The 21,895-nt window shown below is 41.7% G+C and overlaps 1 protein-coding gene and 1 long non-coding RNA gene across 2 annotated transcripts; both read right to left on the bottom strand.

Moving 5' to 3' along the window:
- Positions 1–7,394: 7,394 nt before the first annotated feature.
- Positions 7,395–12,897, bottom strand: LOC135495884 (uncharacterized). Its single transcript, XM_064784884.1, has 3 exons — positions 12,847–12,897; positions 12,327–12,416; positions 7,395–10,241 (listed from the first exon to the last, which is right to left on the bottom strand). Exon 3 carries the CDS (start codon positions 10,198–10,200, stop codon positions 7,639–7,641), a length of 2,562 nt encoding a protein of 853 aa, XP_064640954.1. The 5' UTR covers positions 10,201–10,241; positions 12,327–12,416; positions 12,847–12,897; the 3' UTR covers positions 7,395–7,638.
- A 5,610-nt stretch (positions 12,898–18,507) lies between these two features.
- Positions 18,508–19,588, bottom strand: LOC135495599 (uncharacterized). The gene is made up of 3 exons (XR_010448584.1): positions 19,507–19,588; positions 18,956–19,121; positions 18,508–18,551 (listed from the first exon to the last, which is right to left on the bottom strand). It is a non-coding gene; the product is annotated as an uncharacterized LOC135495599 (long non-coding RNA).
- Positions 19,589–21,895: the final 2,307 nt, after the last annotated feature.

The following is a 21,895-nucleotide window of genomic DNA, read 5'->3' on the forward strand; positions in this document are numbered from 1 at the left end:
TGGACAGACGTCCTTCTGTGGTTCAAATTTCCGATGAACACCAGTGTTTTGTAGGACATGTCTACCTCTAGTCTTACAAATGTTTAGGCTTAAACAGGTCCAAGTTAAACAAAAGAAAAACACGCTTTATAAGTTCGGCCCTTAGGCTCTATAGGCCTAAGGTTGATCCTGAGGCCTAAACAACCGAGATGCATTTTCTTACCTCTCAGAGAGGTAAGCTTTTGCATTGGCGAAGCGTCCGTCGTCCGTCGTCGTCCGTCGTCTCTTAGCAGGGCACGTTTCGTAACTACTGGAGCCATTGACTTGGTACATCTGTACCCCTATGTAATGGGACCTTAAAGACAAAATTTCGGTCCGGTCTGATTCTTCGTTTGGCCACAAGGTGGCTTAAACCGAAAACACAAAAAGTGCTATATCTCCTTAAATGAGGGCTCGATCATCGCCAAATTTTTATCAAAGGTACATCTAATGACGATACATGACATATCACACGGGTTTTTGAGTTGACCTACTTTTCAAGGTCACAGCTGAGGTCAAATAGCGTAAAATAACCGTTATTGGCACATTTCGCAACTAATGATGCTATTGACTTGAAACTTGGTACAATTGTACCTCTTAGTGAAATGACCTTGGACACCAAATTTCGGTGTGGTCTGATTATTCGTTTGGCCACCAGGTGGTTTAAACCGAAAACGGTAAAAAGGGCTATATCTGCTGAACTAATAAGTATGGCTGGATCTTTGCAAAACTTTCATCATCGGTATGTAATAAGGCTACACATCACCTCAGTCCAATTTTGACCAATTTGACCTACTTTCCAAGGCCACCGTGGTCAAATACTTCGCTGATGTGTCTGTCTGACGAGTGGTATGCACAATGGCCCTGTCCATTTCATTCGAATACGGCACTTTACACTGCCATAACCAATACATCCGACCCCTTAATTTGCAGGGCAGATACAGCTCAATGATGAGATGGATGGGAAGTTTTCCTTTCACGGAGCATTTTCAACTGCTTTAGCTTTTTCATCGCTTTTTCAGGACAGTGCAAAGCAGCCTCGGAGTTCGTCTGTTTACCTGATCGATGATGACGTTTACAAGGAGTTGTATCGTTTTCTGTCGGAAGACGTACGATGGCGGGAACTTTCAATGCCTGTGGAAATGAAAGCATACCAGAAGAAGATTTCTGGCAGGTACCGAATCATGAGAAAAACCAATCCGCTAAATGGGAACGACGAGGAAAGAATTGTGGAAGTCGGTGGACATAGGATAGTTCCGAGGGTATCAGAAATTGAGCCTATAGTCAGGTATTTCTTTGGCCAATATAAAGGACTCGCTGCCAAGAAACTATCCGCCGTTATATCCAGGCAATACTGTGCGATGGGAGAAAAGCTTGTGCGTCGATATCTTGCAAGAATGAAAGAGAGTCAGAGCCGAAAACCTCTCTTCTCCAACAAAGCTCCGCTTCGGCCTGTTCTGGCAAAATCAGTGATGGCCCGGATCCAAATGGACCTTGTGAACTTCTTAAACATGCCCGTAGAAATAGACGACATGAAGTACTGTTACGTTCTCTCAGTGCTCGACATCTTCTCAAGATATCTTTGGCTGAGGCCACTTTGCGACAAAGGGTCGCCTGGGGTGGCTGAAAAGCTGTGTGAAATATTTATGGAACACGGCTGCCCCAAAATAATCCATTGCGATAACGGCGGAGAATTCAAAAAGATGGTTAGCGGACTAGCAGAGAGGTTAAACGTAAAAATCATCAAGGGTCGGCCGTATCATCCCCAGACCCAAGGAAGGGTTAGTTTCAATGCGCTTAAATGTTAAAAAAATGCAGGTACAGTAGGACAGATTGGAATTTGTTTCAATGGACCCCCGGGAAAATGAATTTAACTCAGGGTCTTGGAGACATATGTAGTTCCAATGGTAGGTCCGACTGTCAGTGAATAAATTTATATCCAAATCGTCACTTTATATTTATCGCCTGTTGTTACTGCAACCCATGAACTCCTCCATAAAATTATACGTCCCGCAGATATGAAATTCGTGCTTGTGAATAAATCTTAACGGACAATAATAATCCTGTTCTTTGTTTTCAGGTTGAAAGGGTACAAAGAACGTGGAAAGAGAAACTCGCGTTTGACATTTCACAATTTGTGCAAACGGGCAAGGCTCATAATTGGGTTGGAGGATTGCCGTCCTACGCAAGACTGTACAACAACTCCCCGCACGAAGCTTTTAAGAGTAAGTACACATCTAAAGGTTTTTATGATCCGAGGAGACTACAGTACTTGGAGATCTTCAGGATCCGCCATCAAATCTTGCCCCCTCCTGATACCCACCTCTGAATTATTACCCCTAGGAATTCCTATTAGGACATGAAAGTTTTCGTCTGTGATCAGATGGACAGAAAAATATTTTGGGGAAGACAAAAGTCAGGTACATGTACCACAAAGCAATGGAAAATTGCCCGGCGACTTTTCATGTGTACCTTTTTTCAGATAAATATTGTCCTTTTGAGTCGTACTTCGCCCGAGCGCCTTGGTTGCCTGTCAGTAAAGAAAAGAATAAGAGCGACGATGGAACAACAACCGAGGACGAAGACGAACATGAGGAGGAGGACGAAGAAGAAATGGGGGTGATTATCCTTTATAGATAATTCCTAGATGCGGGATGCAGTCATCCTTCGTCAAGCGGGTTTATTTTTGCTTGCTCCTCTTTCATGTGACAAATCAGTAAAGAGGTTCTGGTGAAATTTCTGTGTTGAGCTTCCAAGATAGTTGAACACCTGAGCGAGAAATCACGACTTAATGCTCCGAAAAAAACGAAGGTGGTAGGTTCGAATATTTCTATGTGATATTTTCCTCGATGGGCCCTATGTGTGCTGAAGATGAGCCAAATTGGAAGGGGGGTGTTGTTTTGGCATAGAATGACCCGCACATGGAAAGTAAAATCTCTCCCGTTGTTTGTCTCATACTCTCAATGTTTTCCCGTCTTTTTCAGGTGGATACAAAAGAGAACAGTGCAACCCTGGAAGATGTTCAAGCTTTCAAAGCAGCTGCCGATGAAATTAGAGAAGAGGTCAGAAAGACTTCGAAGAAATACGCACAGAAGATGGTTAACAAAAAGCTTGGCAAATCACCTCCAAGTGTATACGCAGTTGGGGATAAAGTGTTGGTGCGGATTCAAGGTACAGAACAGCGGAAAAGTGGAAAGAAGGTGAAGGCACCAAAGGCAGTCGAGGGGGTCGTTACAAAGGCTCGGAAACAAAAGTACCGTTACAGGGTAAAATACATCCTAGATGATGCCGAAAATGAAGGATGGTTTTCGGTGAGCGATATCACGTCTATGACGCGTGAAGAAGAAGCGAAACGCCGACCGAGAACTGCAAAGACAACAGAGGAATATCTATTTGAGGAGTATATAAAGAATACAGCGTCTTTCTCATCTGTGGAGGCAATGTTGGAATTCATTGAACTCAACCAAGCAATTGAATGCTCAAGATTGGAACACCAGTCAAGAAATAGCATGCAAGAGCGATTCTTCGCAACCATCACCAACCATGGTCTCCAGGTTAGACGAGAAATTGAAGGCGATGGGAACTGCATGTTCGCAGCTCTCGTCGACCAGTTGGAACGCGTCGGCATAAACGATTTTAACCCGAGGAACGCTAAGACTAAACATCGTAGAGTTTTTACGACGCAACCCAAGGATGTCAGATGGCACCGAATTATTCTCGTTTGTGAGTGGTGACAACAGTTGGGAGGAGTACCTGAGTCGAATGAGCCGCCAAGGTACATGGGGAGACCACTTAGTTCTGCGCGCTGCTTCAGAGATGTTGAAAATGCAAATTGTGGTAATTTCGAGCGTATCTGATCGTCCTGTTACCATCCACCCTTCTGCTGAAACTACTCAGTGCCCAAGACTCCTACTAGGACACCTCTTTGAACTACATTACACGAGCCTTGAAGAAGCCCAGCATCAGGCAGACAGTCCCAGTATCGGTGCTGCACACTTGAACCCAAATGATGCATTTACAAACGAAAGTGTGTTTGAGAGTACCGAGAATACCTCAGATAATGTGCGTGGTTCCGTAGACTTGCAGTCCCCAACGGTGTCGATAGGAAAACCCCATGAAGGACCCGATGACCCATCAGATACTTTACCTCTGGATGCTGAATGGCCTTTGGATGATGATGAAATAAGACAGGCTGTAAGAGCGGAAAGGGGTGAAAATTTAACGGAATGGGATGCTATCCCAGAAAATCACTGGCTCTTTGGCATAACGGGTGCGAGCATGCTGTGGGCCAGAGATGCACAGACGAGAGGAATCACACTGGAAAAGGTCAATGGGCATTACGTTTTGAATGAAGAACTGATGGACGATTTTGACGCATTCCAGGGGAAAATGACAGCAGAGGATTATCGAAAACGCTTCAAAGACAAGCTTCTTAACATTTGGCTTGCCAAATTTCGACCTTCAACAGCTTTTCCGGAAGACGGTGATTTTCTCCTAATAAACTCAACATCAGCTAGAGAATTTGATGAGTGGAAGTGCTCCTATCTGATGTAGTTAATAACAACCGTAACATGTGTAGCTTCACCTTACTTTACCGTGAACAAAGGTCTAGTTTTCTTTAGTAAATAGTCAACTAAACATATAATTAAACATAACATGAACCATGATTATACACTTTATGATAATTTTGATGAGAACCTCTAATTTCGTTCAAAGGCTATCATTCCAGAGATTTTTCTGACGAAAAAATATATCGTAGTCAGTAATTGTACTATCTGTATCTATTAGAAAATACATAGTAAGTGATCTTAATGTTTTTATACTTGGTTTTCTTGCTTTTTAATGTATTTGCACGGATTCATTTTACTCAGTCATAGCACCAAAAGAGGCTAATTTTGCATTTCTAGACACTTTAGGCCATAGCTTTGTTCGAAAAAGACTAATAAGGGTCTAATTTGTTAGCTCCTTGCTCCTTGCGACACAAAAGGATGGTGTGCCTTTTCCACAAGCTAGCTTGCCAAATTAAAGGGCAATTAGACCCTAATTACTTATTTCTGTCCAAAGTTAGGGCTCTTTTTTGTCTATAAGGTTTAGAAATGCAAAACCTGCCTCATTTGGTAATCTTAGTGGTAATGGGTGTCCCCACGACTCTATCATCTGACTAGCCACGGGTAGTTGGACCTAAGATCTTTGGATCTCAATGCCAATTGTCAACTGAGATATCCTTCATCTACGATTGTTTTATCCTTACTAATATCTGTCACAATAACCTATATCTAAAGATGATGAGCAAATGTCAATAAACATGAATAAGCAGGGACAAGTCCTGATGCAGGGCGGTCAAACAATCTTTGGAGGACACCATGTACTTTTTCTACACTGAAAAAATCAACACGAAAATCATACAGCCGGCGCACAGGCATGTCAAATGCCTTTGCCGTCATTTTACAACCCGCATTCATTAAACACCAAAATACCAATGGCTACAATCAAATTGTTGCTCTTTTTGTGCCCAATATCTTCAGGATGTTCAGGAAGTCAGCTGAATGGACCATGGGAGATCTTTGCGTCCTTGCGGATAAGAAGACGAACGATCATCCTGCCTTACTTAGGCGTTTTTAAATCATTCAGACTGATTGCAAACTCTCGTATAGTTGGCATATTAGAGTTGCAACAAACCGTTCACCGGGTAGAGACATCTTGCGGCTGAGTACTTATCTATCGCTATCAGAGTTGGCATATTAAAGTTGGAATCATGTCCATCAGAGTTGGCACTATTATAGAGTTGGAGCGTAACAGACGTCACCCCAAGGTCCTGCGAGAGAACTCAATGTTTTTCCTCTTAAAGGGCGCAGCCAAACAACTCAATAATAGCCATAGTCAAAATAAAAACCCAATTAGTTGGCTCCCTAATCAACAAAACTTGGGAGGAATGATACAGAGGTTATCACTCCAGGAAGGACAAAGAGTCCTGGTTATCAATCAGGAAAGTAATTCATCAATAATTATCATTCTTCTCTTTCACAGGAATTAGGGTGGTAAAACAGTAGGCATGTGTTAGAAGTTGTTGGCCATGACATGACAGTAAAACTTCAGTGCATTTCATAAACATTGCCTCTAACACAGGTGTGTCCCAGCCAGGTTTTCAGTAGGACATATGCGTGGGAGTTCTCAGGCTTTGGGGTCGAATCCCAAACAAGTGCACATGGTCTGGAATGGATCCCCTGCACTATTTGTTTCCAACACCGCTTTCTATCTTCCATTGAGGCTATATTTATCATTGTACAGGACTGGACAAACTCTGGACACAAGAAATCAATGAACAGCATTTATTATCAAATTAAAGCTTTTACATGTATATCACGTACATGTAGATTGCACATCTGACATATCTTAAGCAAACAGGATTAAATCATCCTAATATCAAGACTTTGAGGTGGCACTGTCTGTATTTAAGATGGCACTTGGCCCAATATTCTCAGGCCAATCGATGGTCTTACTCCACTGACCAGCAGGACACTGCTACTTTAATTGGAAGCTGCGCAACAAAATGATTGGTAATAGACTGGACGAAACCAGAGCACACAGTCGAATATTGAATCTCCAATATGATAAAATGAACACAACCTTTTTGGAGCGAGCAACAGATGACAGGGCTTTCATAACCTGCTTATGGACGTGATTTGAAAATGCGCGCATGAAATTCAGAAGTACTTGCCAAGTAAGCTCTCATTAACTTCCTCACGTTGTAATCCAACAAATCAGGATAAAATTGACCCTTGCTTATCACAAATGTAATGACAAAACATCATCCACAAAATAATTCAGCAACATACTCTGTGCTTATTAAACAAGCCTATTATAAACCAAGAACTATTTGTGTGCCTTTTTATGTGTTTTGGGTTTCAATAATTGTGAATTACATGTAAAGTTCTATGCAAAAAGTAAGATCAAATGGAATGAAACTGAACCCTATCTCCAAAACACTATCCTAAATAGAAAAAAAATTGAAAAAATGCTAAAGGTTATGCACATTTCTTGGTTTACAGTATTGTTATAATTCAAAAATTTGTTATAACTCAAAAATAATGGAAGCATTTGGCTTTTTGTTGATGACGTATTAGGAGACTGGAGTATGCGACTTGCATACCATGTTTGAGACACACCACATCATCGATGACGTGACCACACACATTAGGCCACGAACACATCACTTCTAGTGGCAAAGACAGGTAAGTGATACCAATACCAAAATTACTTAGGTGAGAAACACAGCTTTGTGTCAGGATTTCAATGTTTTTAAGTTCAATGTAAACAAAACCCATTAGAAGATATTCACAGCAGCAGCACCAAGTATGGGGGGGGGGGGGTCAAAAATCTGTGAAAGAATATTTTAGCAACTTACAGACACCTGGCGAAATTTGTAAACATGTTCTGCAAAAGAAATTTTCACGGAATACATTATTTCCCACCAGAGAAATATGCCCCACAACAAAGGTTTCATTTTAAGAATACTCCACAACTTGATAGTAGAACAAGACGTTGGAACTTCCTTGATTGAGCTGAATGTGGATGTAACACACTTTAGATATACCTGGGGGGGGGGCTCAGTTAGCAAATCTAATCGTTGTTATTGTCTGCTCTCATAGCCTCGGTGGACTTTGGCAAGACGACTTTCTGTTTTCCCGTCACCAGGTTGTTCATCTTTGTTCTTATCTGAGCTGGAGTCCTTGTTCCTCCAAGTTTTTCAGCAACAGCTGCTATTTCAGACCCTGGGGGATTCTTCTTTGCTTTTATGTATTTATCCATGTACCTGAACAATATGCCATTTTCTTCTTCAGACCATCTTGCTCTCTTAGTTTTGAACATGCCGTCATCAGTGGAAACCATCTTTCTCTTTTGACTGCCATACTTCTGATCATCTGCAACCCCAGTAGCTGAGCAGCTTGGTTGTGGTTCTCCATCAAATGGACTGCTTCCATCGACATCATCACAAGTAAGTTCCCTGCTCTCTAACTGGTCACCTCTTTCCAGCTGATCATTTATGGAAACCGGGGGAGGAAGTTCTTCAATGTTAATGGCATCAAGTTTTTTTCCCTGGAACTTATTGATGACACCATTCTCCATGGCAATCAAAACACGTGCAACCTTTGCTCGTTCAAGCACTGAGCTTTGCAATCTGTACACGTCAGTGTGGATGTTGACATTATGGCCCATGTGGTCTGCTACCATCTTCAATTCATTTGCGGACATGTCAATTATTTGTGCAGTGGTGGCCATGTATTTCCTTAATCCCCTGGTTCGGATACTCCCTGGATTTCTGAGCATAGGGCATTTGCTCGTTACCACTCGGATTGCTTCACAGCCATCTATGGGTGAATTAATTTCTCTCGGTCTTGAAAACACATATGGGCTGATGATCTTCCTCTTTTTTATCAAATACTCAATCTGTTCTACCATGTCTGGAGAAAGTAAGATGAAGACTTTGCGAAGTGACCTGGTACTCTTCCCCCTCACCTCTATCAGTGCCATTCTTTTTGCCAGGACTCTTTCACTGACATCAAGAGATGCTAGTATTTCTTCATTATCCTTCTCGCTCTTTCTCCCTAGGAAGTCACTCACTTTCAACTCTTCTACCTCGCTCACTCTGCGCTTATTAAACAAGACAATTCTTGTCAACACTAGCTGACTTAGCCATTTCAGATCATCATTAGATTGGTTTGTCCTCTGCATGGCTTTGCATATAACTGTGGAGAGCCAGTCTTTCAGCCTGACCAAATCCGTTGTAGAAGGAATATTTTCGGACTTATTGATCTTGAGCAACTTCTGTTTTCTCACACTAACAGAAGCTACATGATTATTCCAATGAGCTTCATATTCTTCCTTGAAGCATCTGGCTTCTCGCTGCATTTCCTCCGAGTCTTCTCGCATGCCCAAGCTAATCTTAAGAAGATTAGCCTGTTTGATGTAATGGCCGAGCACAATCGCAAGCTGTGGGGAACCACTCTCTGCTGCAAGCTGCTTAACAGTTTTCACAACTAATTTGAAATGTCTAGCACTTAAAAAGTAGGTTAATGGTTTCCGAAGAGCCCCCAATCCTTCATTAAGGGCTTTCAGTAGTCTGCCGAGAGATCGCACCTTTTGGCGAATGTTCATGAGATCTTTTCTCCTCTGGTCTTCGATTTCACCCACTTTACTCAGAACAGATGCAGCAAATTCCCTTATCAAGGGATCATCAAAGCATATCTTCCTAATCCCTGGGTTAGATTTGGTTTCTTTCATGGCATTGATGAGATCATCAATCATTTCTCTTTCTTCGTCAGTTGAAGAAGTGCGCAGAAATGGTTCAAGCATGATTCTTGCATTTCGGAGACAGTTTGTTTCAGGTTGTTCTCCACGGGGTCTGATGGGACAGTTTTTCATATGAAGCCATAGAGAATCCTTCAAAAAGAAGCCCACGCAGTATTCACATGGCAAAAAATCGTGCGCTTTTCTGTCACGTTTTTCACTTGGCCGCCTGGAAACAACAAATTCTCCCTCACCCAATTCAATGCACTTTGCATTGTGCTTGAAGTTCCCCCTATTCTGCAAAAGAAGGAGGGCATTTTTTCTTTCAACAGATTTGACAGGAGCCATGAGTGCTGATTTTACATCCGATTCATTCCAATGAACTGCAAGATAGTGAACTGAAATCTTTGATTGGTATCGCCTCTCGCAATAAAGGCAATAGTCACTTTTACTATAATTTCTCTTTTCACTTTTGCTATCGCTGTGCTGCGGAACAGTTATGTGTGCAAACTGCATTTTCACCTTGGCCTTAAGTGCCTCCCCAACATGATCTTCCGCAGCTTCATTTAAATCCATGTCTACACTGTCTGCACTATTTTCCAAGTCACTGCATTGTCTCTTTATATCGCTTTTACCATCTCTGTACCGTGGAACACTTTTCTTTGCCTTACGTTTCTCCCCATGATGATCATCAGCTTCGTTGCAGTCCATGGCTTCATCATCTGCACTATTTTCAATGATCACAGTATCAGATTCAGAGTCACCATCCGAGTCCGTTAAATCATCGTTCGGTCCCTGCTTATAATCAGGATCCTTTACAGAATCATCGTCATCATCATGTTCATCGTAACCAACTGTTGAACCATCACTCTCTGTGGCATGTCCAGAATCCATTGAGGTTTCAACATCAGGTTCATTATCTTTATTCCAATTAGCTGCAATACAGTGAAGAAGACAGATTAAAAGACAAGTGCAGAAAAATTACCCAATGAGGTGCAGAGTGATTGCTCAGGATGGGCAAATGAAATAGTTCATTTAGCTGAAATGGGAACCATTATAATGCCATATTAGCCAGCAAAACTAACCAGCACAAAAATCCACCATTCATTATCAATCTCTGCTCCCTTTTAACTCTTTTGCAAGCACAATGCTCTAACCTTCTGCTTTACCGCACCCGGTACACTTTCCAGGCATCCTCGGATCCGGGCCTTCTCAGGGAAGTTTTAGGTCAACACATGCACATAACATGTAAATACATGGAAGTGGAGCTCATAATTGTGGGGCATTAGCAGTTTATATATGTCCCACACCTGAACTATGCCCCAAATGTAAGTCTCTCTGTCAGGGGCCAAGATTCAGCAACCATAAAACAGTATCTCTACCCTTGAAATTGAATGTAAAACTAGATTGCCAGATACTCATCGTCCCAGAACCAGGTCATACACTGACTGACCATGTATCTTTGTAATGACAGCAGGTAGTGTGTGGACTCATTTTGCTCGATGATTAACTCCCTCTAGTCTACAGACACAGGATGCCCCTGGCCGAGTTCACCAATTAATCGAAGTACCTGTTGCTTTCACATGATCACATGGTCATGAAAGCGGTGAAAACTACAACCAAGTTTCCATTGTTGGTGATTCATGTGGAAATAAATCAGATGCTATCTATTCTCCAGCTTGAAAAGGTTTACACCACTGGCTAGGAATGTCTCTGGTTAGGGTGAGACAGATCACTCAATAGTGCAAAAGCATTCTGATGGCAAAAAAGACTGAAGGCCACGGTGAACCTGCCACGGCAACAGAGAGGATGAGCAAACCATTCAGCGAATGTAAGGTGAGTTATGTGCACGAGGGAATTGAGGAAATCTTGCTGGTAGACAATATCAAGTGGAATGGATGGATAGAATGGGGTAACCAACCCATTAAAACCACTGTCCAGCTCTTGATGGTGGATGAATAGAAATGACAACCTCAACAATGCCCTAGACACGAATTGGAATACATCTTTGAGAACCCACAATTGTTATAACAACAGATGTATCCATCAGGGGAAATGACACAGCATGGGGTGGAATAGTCTGGAAAGAAGGCAATACCGTTTTTCAGAAAGTGAAGTGCTACAAGACACCCTAGTCTGGTTGTCACGTAACACGAAGTTATATGAAATGTCCAGGGGACATTGTGCTCACCTGGGAATGATTAAGTGGGAGACGGTATTCAAGGCCTACACCCCCTAAAATTCAAGGTAGAATGTAACCATGACAACACAAATTGGAATCAAGATCAATTGGCGATGATTTTTTGTATGTCAAGTCATGTTGTTATAAGACAGCCACACACCAAGTTTCAACTTCCTAGGCTCAAAGGTAAGCAAACGTGCCACCATCATTGTTGACGGACGATGATGACGCCGACAGACTGCTGTGTACATAGCCACTTCGAACAAAAATACCTGTAGACCTAATGGAATGTCCAATTAACTTCTAAGTAAACAAAGGGCTAGCCCAGGAGGTGAGATCAAAATTTTGTGGCCAATTGTCTTTTCTCTGATACATACTGGTAGGCCTATGGATATAATATATCATTTAAGTGCTGGCCGATGGCATGATGGAAAAATCTAGAAGGTTGGAGAAGAAAGCAGAGTAGAGCTGTGCTTGCTTCATGTCTCATAGTCTTGCTGATGAGCGAGCACCCATCGCAAGTGCAAGAGTTGATGTAGGCACATGGCTAGGGCAATTAGGTTAAACCACATTTGGATTGAAAAGGTGATCACAGGCACAGATCTATGATAACCATTCTTCCCTTTGCAGATACTTCTCTTAGCAGGACACCCTCTCTACTAGGGGCAGTAGTGATGGTCCCAAATTGAATAATTTCTATACAACTTGACTTCTGTAATCAGGACACCTCCCTATCAAGGACAGCATTTCTCAGTTGCAGAGGTGTCCTTTTTTAAATAGAGAGGATCTGCTGTTTGCCACTCTGACTGCTTAATATAGCACTCAAAAACAAACTCACCATGTGTGTCTTCAAGCTCCTCATCAGGGCCATCAATGTCCAGATCATCTGCAGAGATGCCAGCAGAGGCTTCCAATGGTTGCTTTTCATCTGAAAATATTATAAACTCTAAATAACAAAACAGTGAAATGGTCAAAGCATTTATGGTAATTTTTCAATGAATGAAACCTTCCTTGTGGGGCATTTCCAAAATGTGGGGCATATATCGGTAATGGGTGGTTTAAAACACAAGGACCACAAAGGTCTGGAGCTCAGCTGAAGCAGTTGAGACAATAGGTGTAATTATTGGAACTTCCCTTTGCAGACACCTTTCTTAGCAGGACAGTCAGTCCTGCGTACAACTAGGGGCAGTAGTGATGGTCCCATATTGAATCATTTCTATACAACTTGACCTCTGTAATCAGGACACCTCCTTATTAAGGACAGCATTTCTCAGTTGCAGAGGTGTCCTTTTTTAAATAGAGAGGATCTGCTTTTTGCCACTCTGACTGCTTAATATAGCACTCAAAAACAAACTCACCATGTGTGTCTTCCAGCTCCTCATCAGGGCCATTAATGTCCAGATCATCTGCAGAGATGCCAGCAGAGGCTTCCAATGGTTGCTTTTCATCTGAAAATATTATAAACTCTAAATAACAAATCAATGAAATGGTCAAAGCATTTATGGTAATTTTTCAATGAATGAAACCTTCCTTGTGGGGCATTTCTAAAATGTGGGGCATATATCGGTAATGGGTGGTTTAAAACACAAGGGCCACAAAGGTCTGGAGCTCAGCTGAAGCAGTTGAGACAATAGGTGTAATTATTGGAACTTCCCTTTGCAGACACCTTTCTTAGCAGGACAGTCAGTCCTGTGTACAACTAGGGGCAGTAAAGATGGTCCCATATTGAATCATTTCTATACAACTTGACCTCTGTAATCAGGACACCTCCTTATTAGGGACAGCATTTCTCAGTTGCAGAGGTGTCCTTTTTTAAATAAAGAGGATATGTTGTTTGCCACTCTGACTGCTTGATATAGCACTCAAAAACTAACTCACCATGTGTGTCTTCCAGCTCCTCCTCAGGGCCATTAATGTCCAGATCATCTGCAGAGATGCCAGCAGAGGCTTCCAATGGTTGCTTTTCAACTGAAAATATCATAAACTCTAAATAACAAAACAGTGAAATGGTCAAAGCATTTATGGTAATTTTTCAATGAATGAAACCTTCCTTGTGGGGCATTTCCAAAATGTGGGGCATATATCGGTAATGGGTGGTTTTAAACACAAGGACCACAAAGGTCTGGAGCTCAGCTGAAGCAGTTGAGACAATAGGTGTAATTATTGGAACTTCCCTTTGCAGACACCTTTCTTAGCAGGACAGTCAGTCCTGCGTACAACTAGGGGCAGTAGTGATGGTCCCATATTGAATCATTTCTATACAACTTGACCTCTGTAATCAGGACACCTCCTTATTAAGGACAGCATTTCTCAGTTGCAGAGGTGTCCTTTTTTAAATAGAGAGGATCTGCTGTTTGCCACTCTGACTGCTTAATATAGCACTCAAAAACAAACTCACCATGTGTGTCTTCCAGCTCCTCATCAGGGCCATTAATGTCCAGATCATCTGCAGAGATGCCAGCAGAGGCTTCCAATGGTTGCTTTTCAACTGAAAATATTATAAACTCTAAATAACAAAACAGTGAAATGGTCAAAGCATTTATGGTAATTTTTCAATGAATGAAACCTTCCTTGTGGGGCATTTCCAAAATGTGGGGCATATATCGGTAACGGGTGGTTTAAAACACAAGGGCCACAAAGGTCTGGAGCTCAGCTGAAGCAGTTGAGACAAAAGGTGTAATTATTGGAACTTCCCTTTGCATACACCTTTCTTAGCAGGACAGTCAGTCCTGTGTACAACTAGGGGCAGTAGTGATGGTCCCAAATGGAATCATTTATATACAACTTGACTTCTGTAATCAGGACACCTCCCTATCAAGGACAGCATTTCTCAGTTGCAGAGGTGTCCTTTTTTAAATAGAGAGGATCTGCTGTTTGCCACTCTGACTGCTTAATATAGCACTCAAAAACTAACTCACCATGTGTGTCTTCCAGCTCCTCATCAGGGCTATTAATGTCCAGATCATCTGCAGAGATGCCAGCAGAGGCTTCCAATGGTTGCTTTTCAACTGAAAATATTATAAACTCTAAATAACAAAACAGTGAAATGGTCAAAGCATTTATGGTAATTTTTCAATGAATGAAACCTTCCTTGTTGGGCGTTTCCAAAATGTGGGGCATATATCGGTAATTGATGGTTAAAACACAAGGGCCACAAAGGTCTGGAGCTCAGCTGAAGCAGTTGAGACAATAGGTGTTCATACATCACCCCCTATCTTACATAAATGAAATGGTCTTACACCAACAATGGCATGAAGAGGAGAGAATCACCAATGGACAATAACTGCTGCATTTGTACTGGTACCAAGTTTGAGGTTTGAAGCGACAGTCAGGTAGTGGTCACAAAACATACACTCTTTGTCCAACGAGGTTGCTGTTTCAGAAGACTTTGACCTCAGTGACCTTGAAAAGTAGGTCAAATAAAAACCCAAAAGATATGTGATGTACCCTTGCTAGAAGTACCTACTACCGTACCATATATTTTTTCAAAATATTCGAACAAGTATCAAGGGAGATATCGCACATTTTCACTTTTGACATTTGATGGCTCCCTGGTGGCCAACCTATGAAGCATATAAGGCCGCAGTTCGGTCTCCGAGTAGGGGTCATTCAGGGGCACATTTGTACCAAGTTTCAGTTCAGTGGCTTTTGAAACGTGCCACCCATGTCTAACGATGGACCCTTTGTCATGGTATTAAAAGGCTCACATGAGAACACTTGCGCAAACCTGAGAATAGTGTTTCGCTGATTAAGTGTCAGACAGTGTTCGTTTTGTGCCTGCCATCTGTGATTTACTGGCTATCAAGTATAAATATGCTATTGTAAAAGCATATCAATTGTGCCTGACAAAGTGTTACATGTGTTTAGCACTGGCAGCAACTGTCCCATCCATGACAAATCACAGTTCAAAATATTTTTATCTTTATATACCTTCCTCCAGATTGTTACTGTCCGGTCTATTCTTTGATTTTTTAAACTTCACAAGAAGGATTTCGGCACTCTTCCTTGTTTCTTCATCGTGACTTTTTGTACACTGTTAAAGAAAGGACAGGATTTCCCAGAAATTTTCACGAACTTCTTAATTTTGCAGCCTTTGCGGAATGATGAATGGAGTCGAGTGGAGTATCCTCCAATCTAAATGAAGCGCGGGAGTCTACCAGTACCAGAACTGGTAATTTTATTACCGGTATTGATTTTCTGACGTTCGGTCGGGTCATGTGGCTGATTTGTGCTAAACCTTTTGTTCAACCTCTGCGATTGGAACAAATAACACTGGGCATGACCCCTTAGTATGGGCACATAAATCGATACTGAATCCAGATTCGTTTTACCTGGGTGCATTAGCGTAGCTTCTTCTCTCAAGCTTTATTGCACGAGAAGTGTGTTTAAGACAGTTCATTATGTTTACATCAGAATCAGATCTGAATGCATTCCTTTCATCTGCCATCTAAATGGCCCTTTTATGACTCACCTCGTTAAATGTTAACAAGAGTTGAGGGACGTTTTCGAGGCCAATTAAAAATTCTGGTGTTGCTTCTATTTGTTGGATTATCATACTTAAGGTCCTCCTGGTAAAGAGTTTTGCCTGCAAGTACAAAAAGGTTAGGTACGATTATAAAACTAAACAGAATTAACAACTTTTGATAGGCTTTGTGGAGAGGAAATGTTGACTATAAATGCTATAATTCCCAGTAGAAGGTTCAATACACTGAAACGTCGGACAGATTATATTACATTGTGGTGCTTGTTTATTTATTTCAACATATAAATGCTATAATTGCCAATGCCTATGAGATTACTTTTTTTCGGACTTAACTTTAAATTTTATGTCAGTGTTCAGGCTAGCTGATCATGACCATTAGTGGAGTTGTGGACATTCGGATGATTCATTCGGACTACATTCTCTGATCCAGAGGAATGATAATTTTGAGGGTTGAGGGTGGGGTGGAGGACGACTGCGGTCGTCGGGAAGGATGGTATGAAGAGGCGCTGTGGTATCTCCACTGAAGCCGAGACTACCACAGTCTCTCTTCAGTGGAGATAACTAAGCACGTATTCATCTAGGGTTATACTGCTTTAGATCTATAGAAGCAACAATGAGTGAATAAAGGAACACGATCGCCTAGCTTACCCGCTATTTGCGATTCACGATTTAAGGGGAGCTTTGCGAACATTGTTTGGGAAAGAGGGTCTGTGCCCGCAAGGCGAGAACCACGTACTCTTCTGGCATTAACGAATCGAAACAAAACGATGCAATGCGATATTTGGCAGATTTGCCAGCAAAACGTAAATGGGCCAGTAGACAAAAAGTAGAAGTCATAAGTGACCCGATTTCGGCTCAGATGTTTCTGGGTAGTTTTAAATGCTCGCTGTGAGTGTGACTACGCATAATGCAAAGCAGTGTGGCTCTAATCTACTGACTCTTTAAAACTAAAGACTATAAATAAATAAAGGTCAGACACTGACCTGTTCAACTCCTTCGGCTCCCTGTTGGCTAACGCAAATGGCATGGCTGATGTCATGATTGAGCTGGATTAGAAACAGCCTCCCTGAAAGTGAAGAGCCCACTAGAATAGAATATTCACACCAGGCAAACTGCATGAATCAAAACCCTTGCACCACAAGAAGTGTTTGATAATGTCATCAATCAGGATTTTAGGGGTGGAAAGTTGAAATCGAAATGAGTCTGGCACGATTCAAAAACATTGCACCACAACAAGTGTTTGATAAAAGTATGATACCATTTTTACAAAGGTTGATATTGATACCATTTATAACGATAAATTGATCTTTCAAACTTGGACAACCATATTTTTCATCTTCTATTCAGGTGAAGAAGCACAAATATTCAAAAAATTTATGTCAAATTTGGGGTCAACCCCGTCTTAAAACGCCGAATTGAAATTAATCACCGTCTTACTTCACCTATATGCTAAGGTCATTATAAATCTATGCCATGCGGCTTCATGGGTTGTTCGCAGGATTGATAGAGATAACAAGCAATTTCCAAACTGTGCCAAATCACGCAAAATTGCCACCTAAAATTATGTTGATTAGCAAAAAATGACGTCAGAGTGGTCAGAGAATTCACCTGAAAGCAGCCCGTGGCCGGCTGACTGTGTTGTATAATACAACTATTATGACAACGTTCTATTATAAGCACTTTTGCCAAACTGTTTTAAAAGCAGAATTGATTATCTGAATATTAATAATGCACTGTTGTCAGCACTCGGATCATGCTCGTCACATCAGCTTCTCAAGAAGACCAGTTTCTTATGCTACACTTCTCTATGCCAAAATGCATTTTTGGGATGCATCAAAAATCCCAGCTAGAGCTCTATAGGGGGCAGTTGCCCTGAATATCCCGATTATTTTTCATTAGGGCCTTTATTTGGGGGTACCATGCCAAAACTATTACTTGTACTTACAGGAATCAATATCGTCAATGGTTTTTCCTGGCTCCTGAAATTAAAATGAGTCCAATAAACTAGTGCTCACAAGTTCAAGCGTTTTGAGGATAAAATATCTTCAAGCTGGGAAGCTGGGTGAGTGTCAACCAAACTATCTACTGTGCACAATCCATAAGTTTAGAAGTATTATGAGTATGAGTATTTCGGTTAAATAAACAAAAAAACCAAAAGAATCAATCTCCCAACTGAACACACATTCAATTTGACAATGTTGTCATCTACAGGTGCACAGGTGTCATCTTACTTGTAAATTTACCAGATTCCCGGCCTAGGAACGACACAAGGGGAAGGGAGCCACCAAGCGTCTTAGGGGGGTAAACTAGACAAAATTGATTTACAGAAAATGTGAAAATCTGCGGGAATATAACCACCCATACTAATCATCTTTGGATCCACAACATACCTTTCTCCACTCCAAATCCTTCTCGCCGTAATCATACGCAACTTCATCCCCTTTCTGTATTTCTTTTGTGGAATACAGGCAGAGATGAGGCTGACCATTTGTTACCATCTTCTGCACTTTGGCATTCCTTTCCCTCCCTTTGGCATCATTCACTAGTCTCGCCAGGCACACTTCTGAAGTGGCATCAATGCTGAGAAAATCGACATAAATCATTTGTAATCATGGTGGAAGATGATGATTTTTGGTACGGCAGATTGTACTTAACCCCATGAGCTTGCTAACGAACTCGCCAATCGGCAAGCACAAAATCGCCATAATTTTTTCCAAACTCACTGTTTGGCAAACGCAAATTTTCTAGTCATCTATAGTCTGAAGTCACACATTTCCTTGTACATGTTCCATGTGTAAACAGCTCAGGCTGCACCTGTAGTGTTTATTGCACAGTTTACTGGATTCAAAATGACGGAAAGACCCATATACGCTAGTCACTACTAGTGTCGATAGCTTGGCTAATCAGCGCTAGTGTCAGTGTGATTCCAACCTTTAAGCTATCCAAAAGGCAATCATGTCATATGTATTAAAGAACTGCCTTACCAGCATTCTTTTCCACGGTGGGAAAAAAAATATAGATAGTTGCCCAGTTGCCTTTTTTTGTACTGGAGCCCTCTACGGTCACCCTCATCACTTGTAATGAGTTCGCCAGAGTACCGCAGCAGAAATGTTCCTGATTTTATATCGTGTGTGGCAGTTATACCTCTACCTGAAAATGTACAATTTTGAAGAAATAGGCCTAATTGTAGTTAGACACTTTCTGTTGCCTGTTGTATGGTTGTAAACATATCCCAAATTTCTTCATGGGGCATTAGGGTAAAGACTGACTTTAGACTTAAAACTTTCAGAAATATGTTTGGTTTGTGCACTTGGATTAAAGATGTTCTTTGCCCAGAATCACAACCTGTATGACCTGAAATGAATGATGCAAAGGAATTTGAAAATGTGCTTCTTCCTATCCATGCACTTGATTGGGGACAACGTTTACATGACGTAGTGTTGGCCGTCGTCGTGTCACTATGCATTTTACATTACCGTGACGCGACATCTTCGAAATGTTTTCCCCAATCAAGTGCATGGATCTATAATCCTACCTTTTCTCGGACCAAAAAAATTCATTTGGAGACTACTACAACAATCCAGCATTTCCTTCTTTTCAAAATCAGCACCATTTTCACCTCGCCTTCCCCTCGTCTGTATTAAGAAAAGAAAGTTCAGAATAAGTATTTATTGATAATCGAAGTATGGGATTAACACACTGAATCATAGGGCAGGTTGAAATTAGAGGTGGACGGAAAACAGAGCATAGGTGAAGCTCCCGATGTGCGCCGCCCAACCGGGGTCTGGTGGCCCTCCCCAGACATGCCAGAAATATTTGAATTTGAGAAGGCTCTATATGCGATTTCCAAGCATCTGAGAGTGAGACCCAATTTCTATGTTGTTTTATCTGGAAAAAGGCAAATACGGCAGCCTGCTGCGTTGTTAAAGTGAAAGCGGTGCGTGCCACCGTAATGCTGGGACTGGGAGACCAAATACTTCATCGATGATACGCAGCGTATCGGGTAAATAGCCCGTAGATAATTTATGCGGAGTGATCGTTGCGCCACCAAACGATTTCCAGCCGCGGTCAACGTACTGTAGCCGTGGTAGCACGACAGGCAAGATATAGGCAACTCGCGTTTACTATACGTTCTACAAATTATATGGTCATCATTACCATTACATGTATTTATAAGAGGTTCATTCATCTGATCATTATGCGCGAAAAACTGACTCCACTGCACTGCGCATGAATTTGATCGATGGTGGCTCTCAGTTTTACCGTTACAAATCTGTGAAAATCACGGGACCCAACTTTTCGGATGGCTCAAAGACACAATACGCTTGTTCTTTTTTGTTTTTTTACAATTTTTGAAACTTGGCTAAAACAAAAGTATATTAAGTGGACAGATTTTCCTGTATTCTGCCAAGTGGTGTAGTGGACAGGGTCCACTGCCGACCACCACTGGCACCGGCAGAACCCTGAATCAGTCTCTAATTCCTAAGGCAGTGCCACAATGTAACTCTCCCCCTCTCAAGCTACGTGAACAGGTGTACAGTGATGTCACAACATAATAAATTGTTATTTGTAAATTGGTTATTATTAAATTAACATAACATGTTTCTGAATTTCCTTGCATTGGCTATTAATCTATTCTATCTGTCATGTCAGTCAAAAGTTGCCATCCACTTTATCTTACCATCGAGATATTACTCGGACGTTTACAGTGTTCTCCAACTCCTAGTATTAGTATTAGCAGGGTACCTGCCGCCACCCTGACCCCAGGGGCCGCCATCCCAAGGAGGGGGCTTTTTGGGGCCACCACCCCCAAAATTTTTTAATTTTTTTTTTACTAATTTTTGGTAATTGAGGTGGCCGCACAAAATTTAGTTCCAAACACAACTAATGAGGGATGTTGGCCTTGTCCTGAATCATTTATTCTTACCATTTCGAGTACATGCCACAGCAATAACTTATTGTTGATGCAACAGTAATAGGATTGACATCCCAGTGTCAATGAGCCAATCAACAGCCAGAAGAAAGTCATCAGTATCAAAAAAACAAATGCAGTTTAATCCGTGGTATTCCAAATCGGTGAAGTCATATTCTTTATCTGAGAAACTGGTAGCTTGCAATGAACTCTTCTGGTTCAAGAAATAAAATCAGCATGGTTCAAACTTCTACACTGGTCGTTCGGGCGTGGCCATAGCTGAACACTACATCATATGACCTAGTATGCTAAATCACATGCATGCTCCGCGCATATGACCATGCATCACTCGGGGGAGAATGAGAAGGTGTGGGCAAAGGGCTTGGATACGGGAGAGGCCTACATATAAAAGTGGGCCGTCCGAAATTATGGGGTTAGCCGAAAGTTTGGCGTCTGTAGGCGGTATTCATAGATCTGTAGTGAGTTGACCCTACTGACTGAGCATTGAGACAGCAGCCGGCCTCGCCCTCGCCCGGCCTCGGCCATGTCGGCTCGTGTTTTTGACACATTATTGAATGAAATGGCCAGGGCCATTGTGCTCACCTCATGTGGAGGAAAGATGGATAAAGAGCATGGTCTTGTGTCATGTAGTGTTAGGTTTGATGTAGGTCCAAGCAATTACAATTTCCCCAAAATGGCCAATTTACAGTACATTCGACCTCTGTGACCTTGAAAAGTAGGTCAAATCAAAGAAGACCCGGGTGACACATTGAATGGTTGTTAGAATTAGATGTCCCTATGATATAAAATTGGTGCCAATCAGGCAAGTCATTACTAGGAATAATGGCATTTTGAAGAATTTAGGATTTGGCCCCCTCCCTGGAGGCCAAACGGCAAATCAGATCGCACCAAACTTCGGTACCTGAGATCACCTGACCAAGGGGTACATGTGTACTCAATTTGTGATCAATAGTCATTGCAGTTAAGAAACGTGCCATAGTTACGGCCTGAC

This window comes from Lineus longissimus, chromosome 11 (genome assembly GCF_910592395.1).
Source record: "Lineus longissimus chromosome 11, tnLinLong1.2, whole genome shotgun sequence".
NCBI lineage: Eukaryota > Metazoa > Nemertea > Pilidiophora > Heteronemertea > Lineidae > Lineus > Lineus longissimus.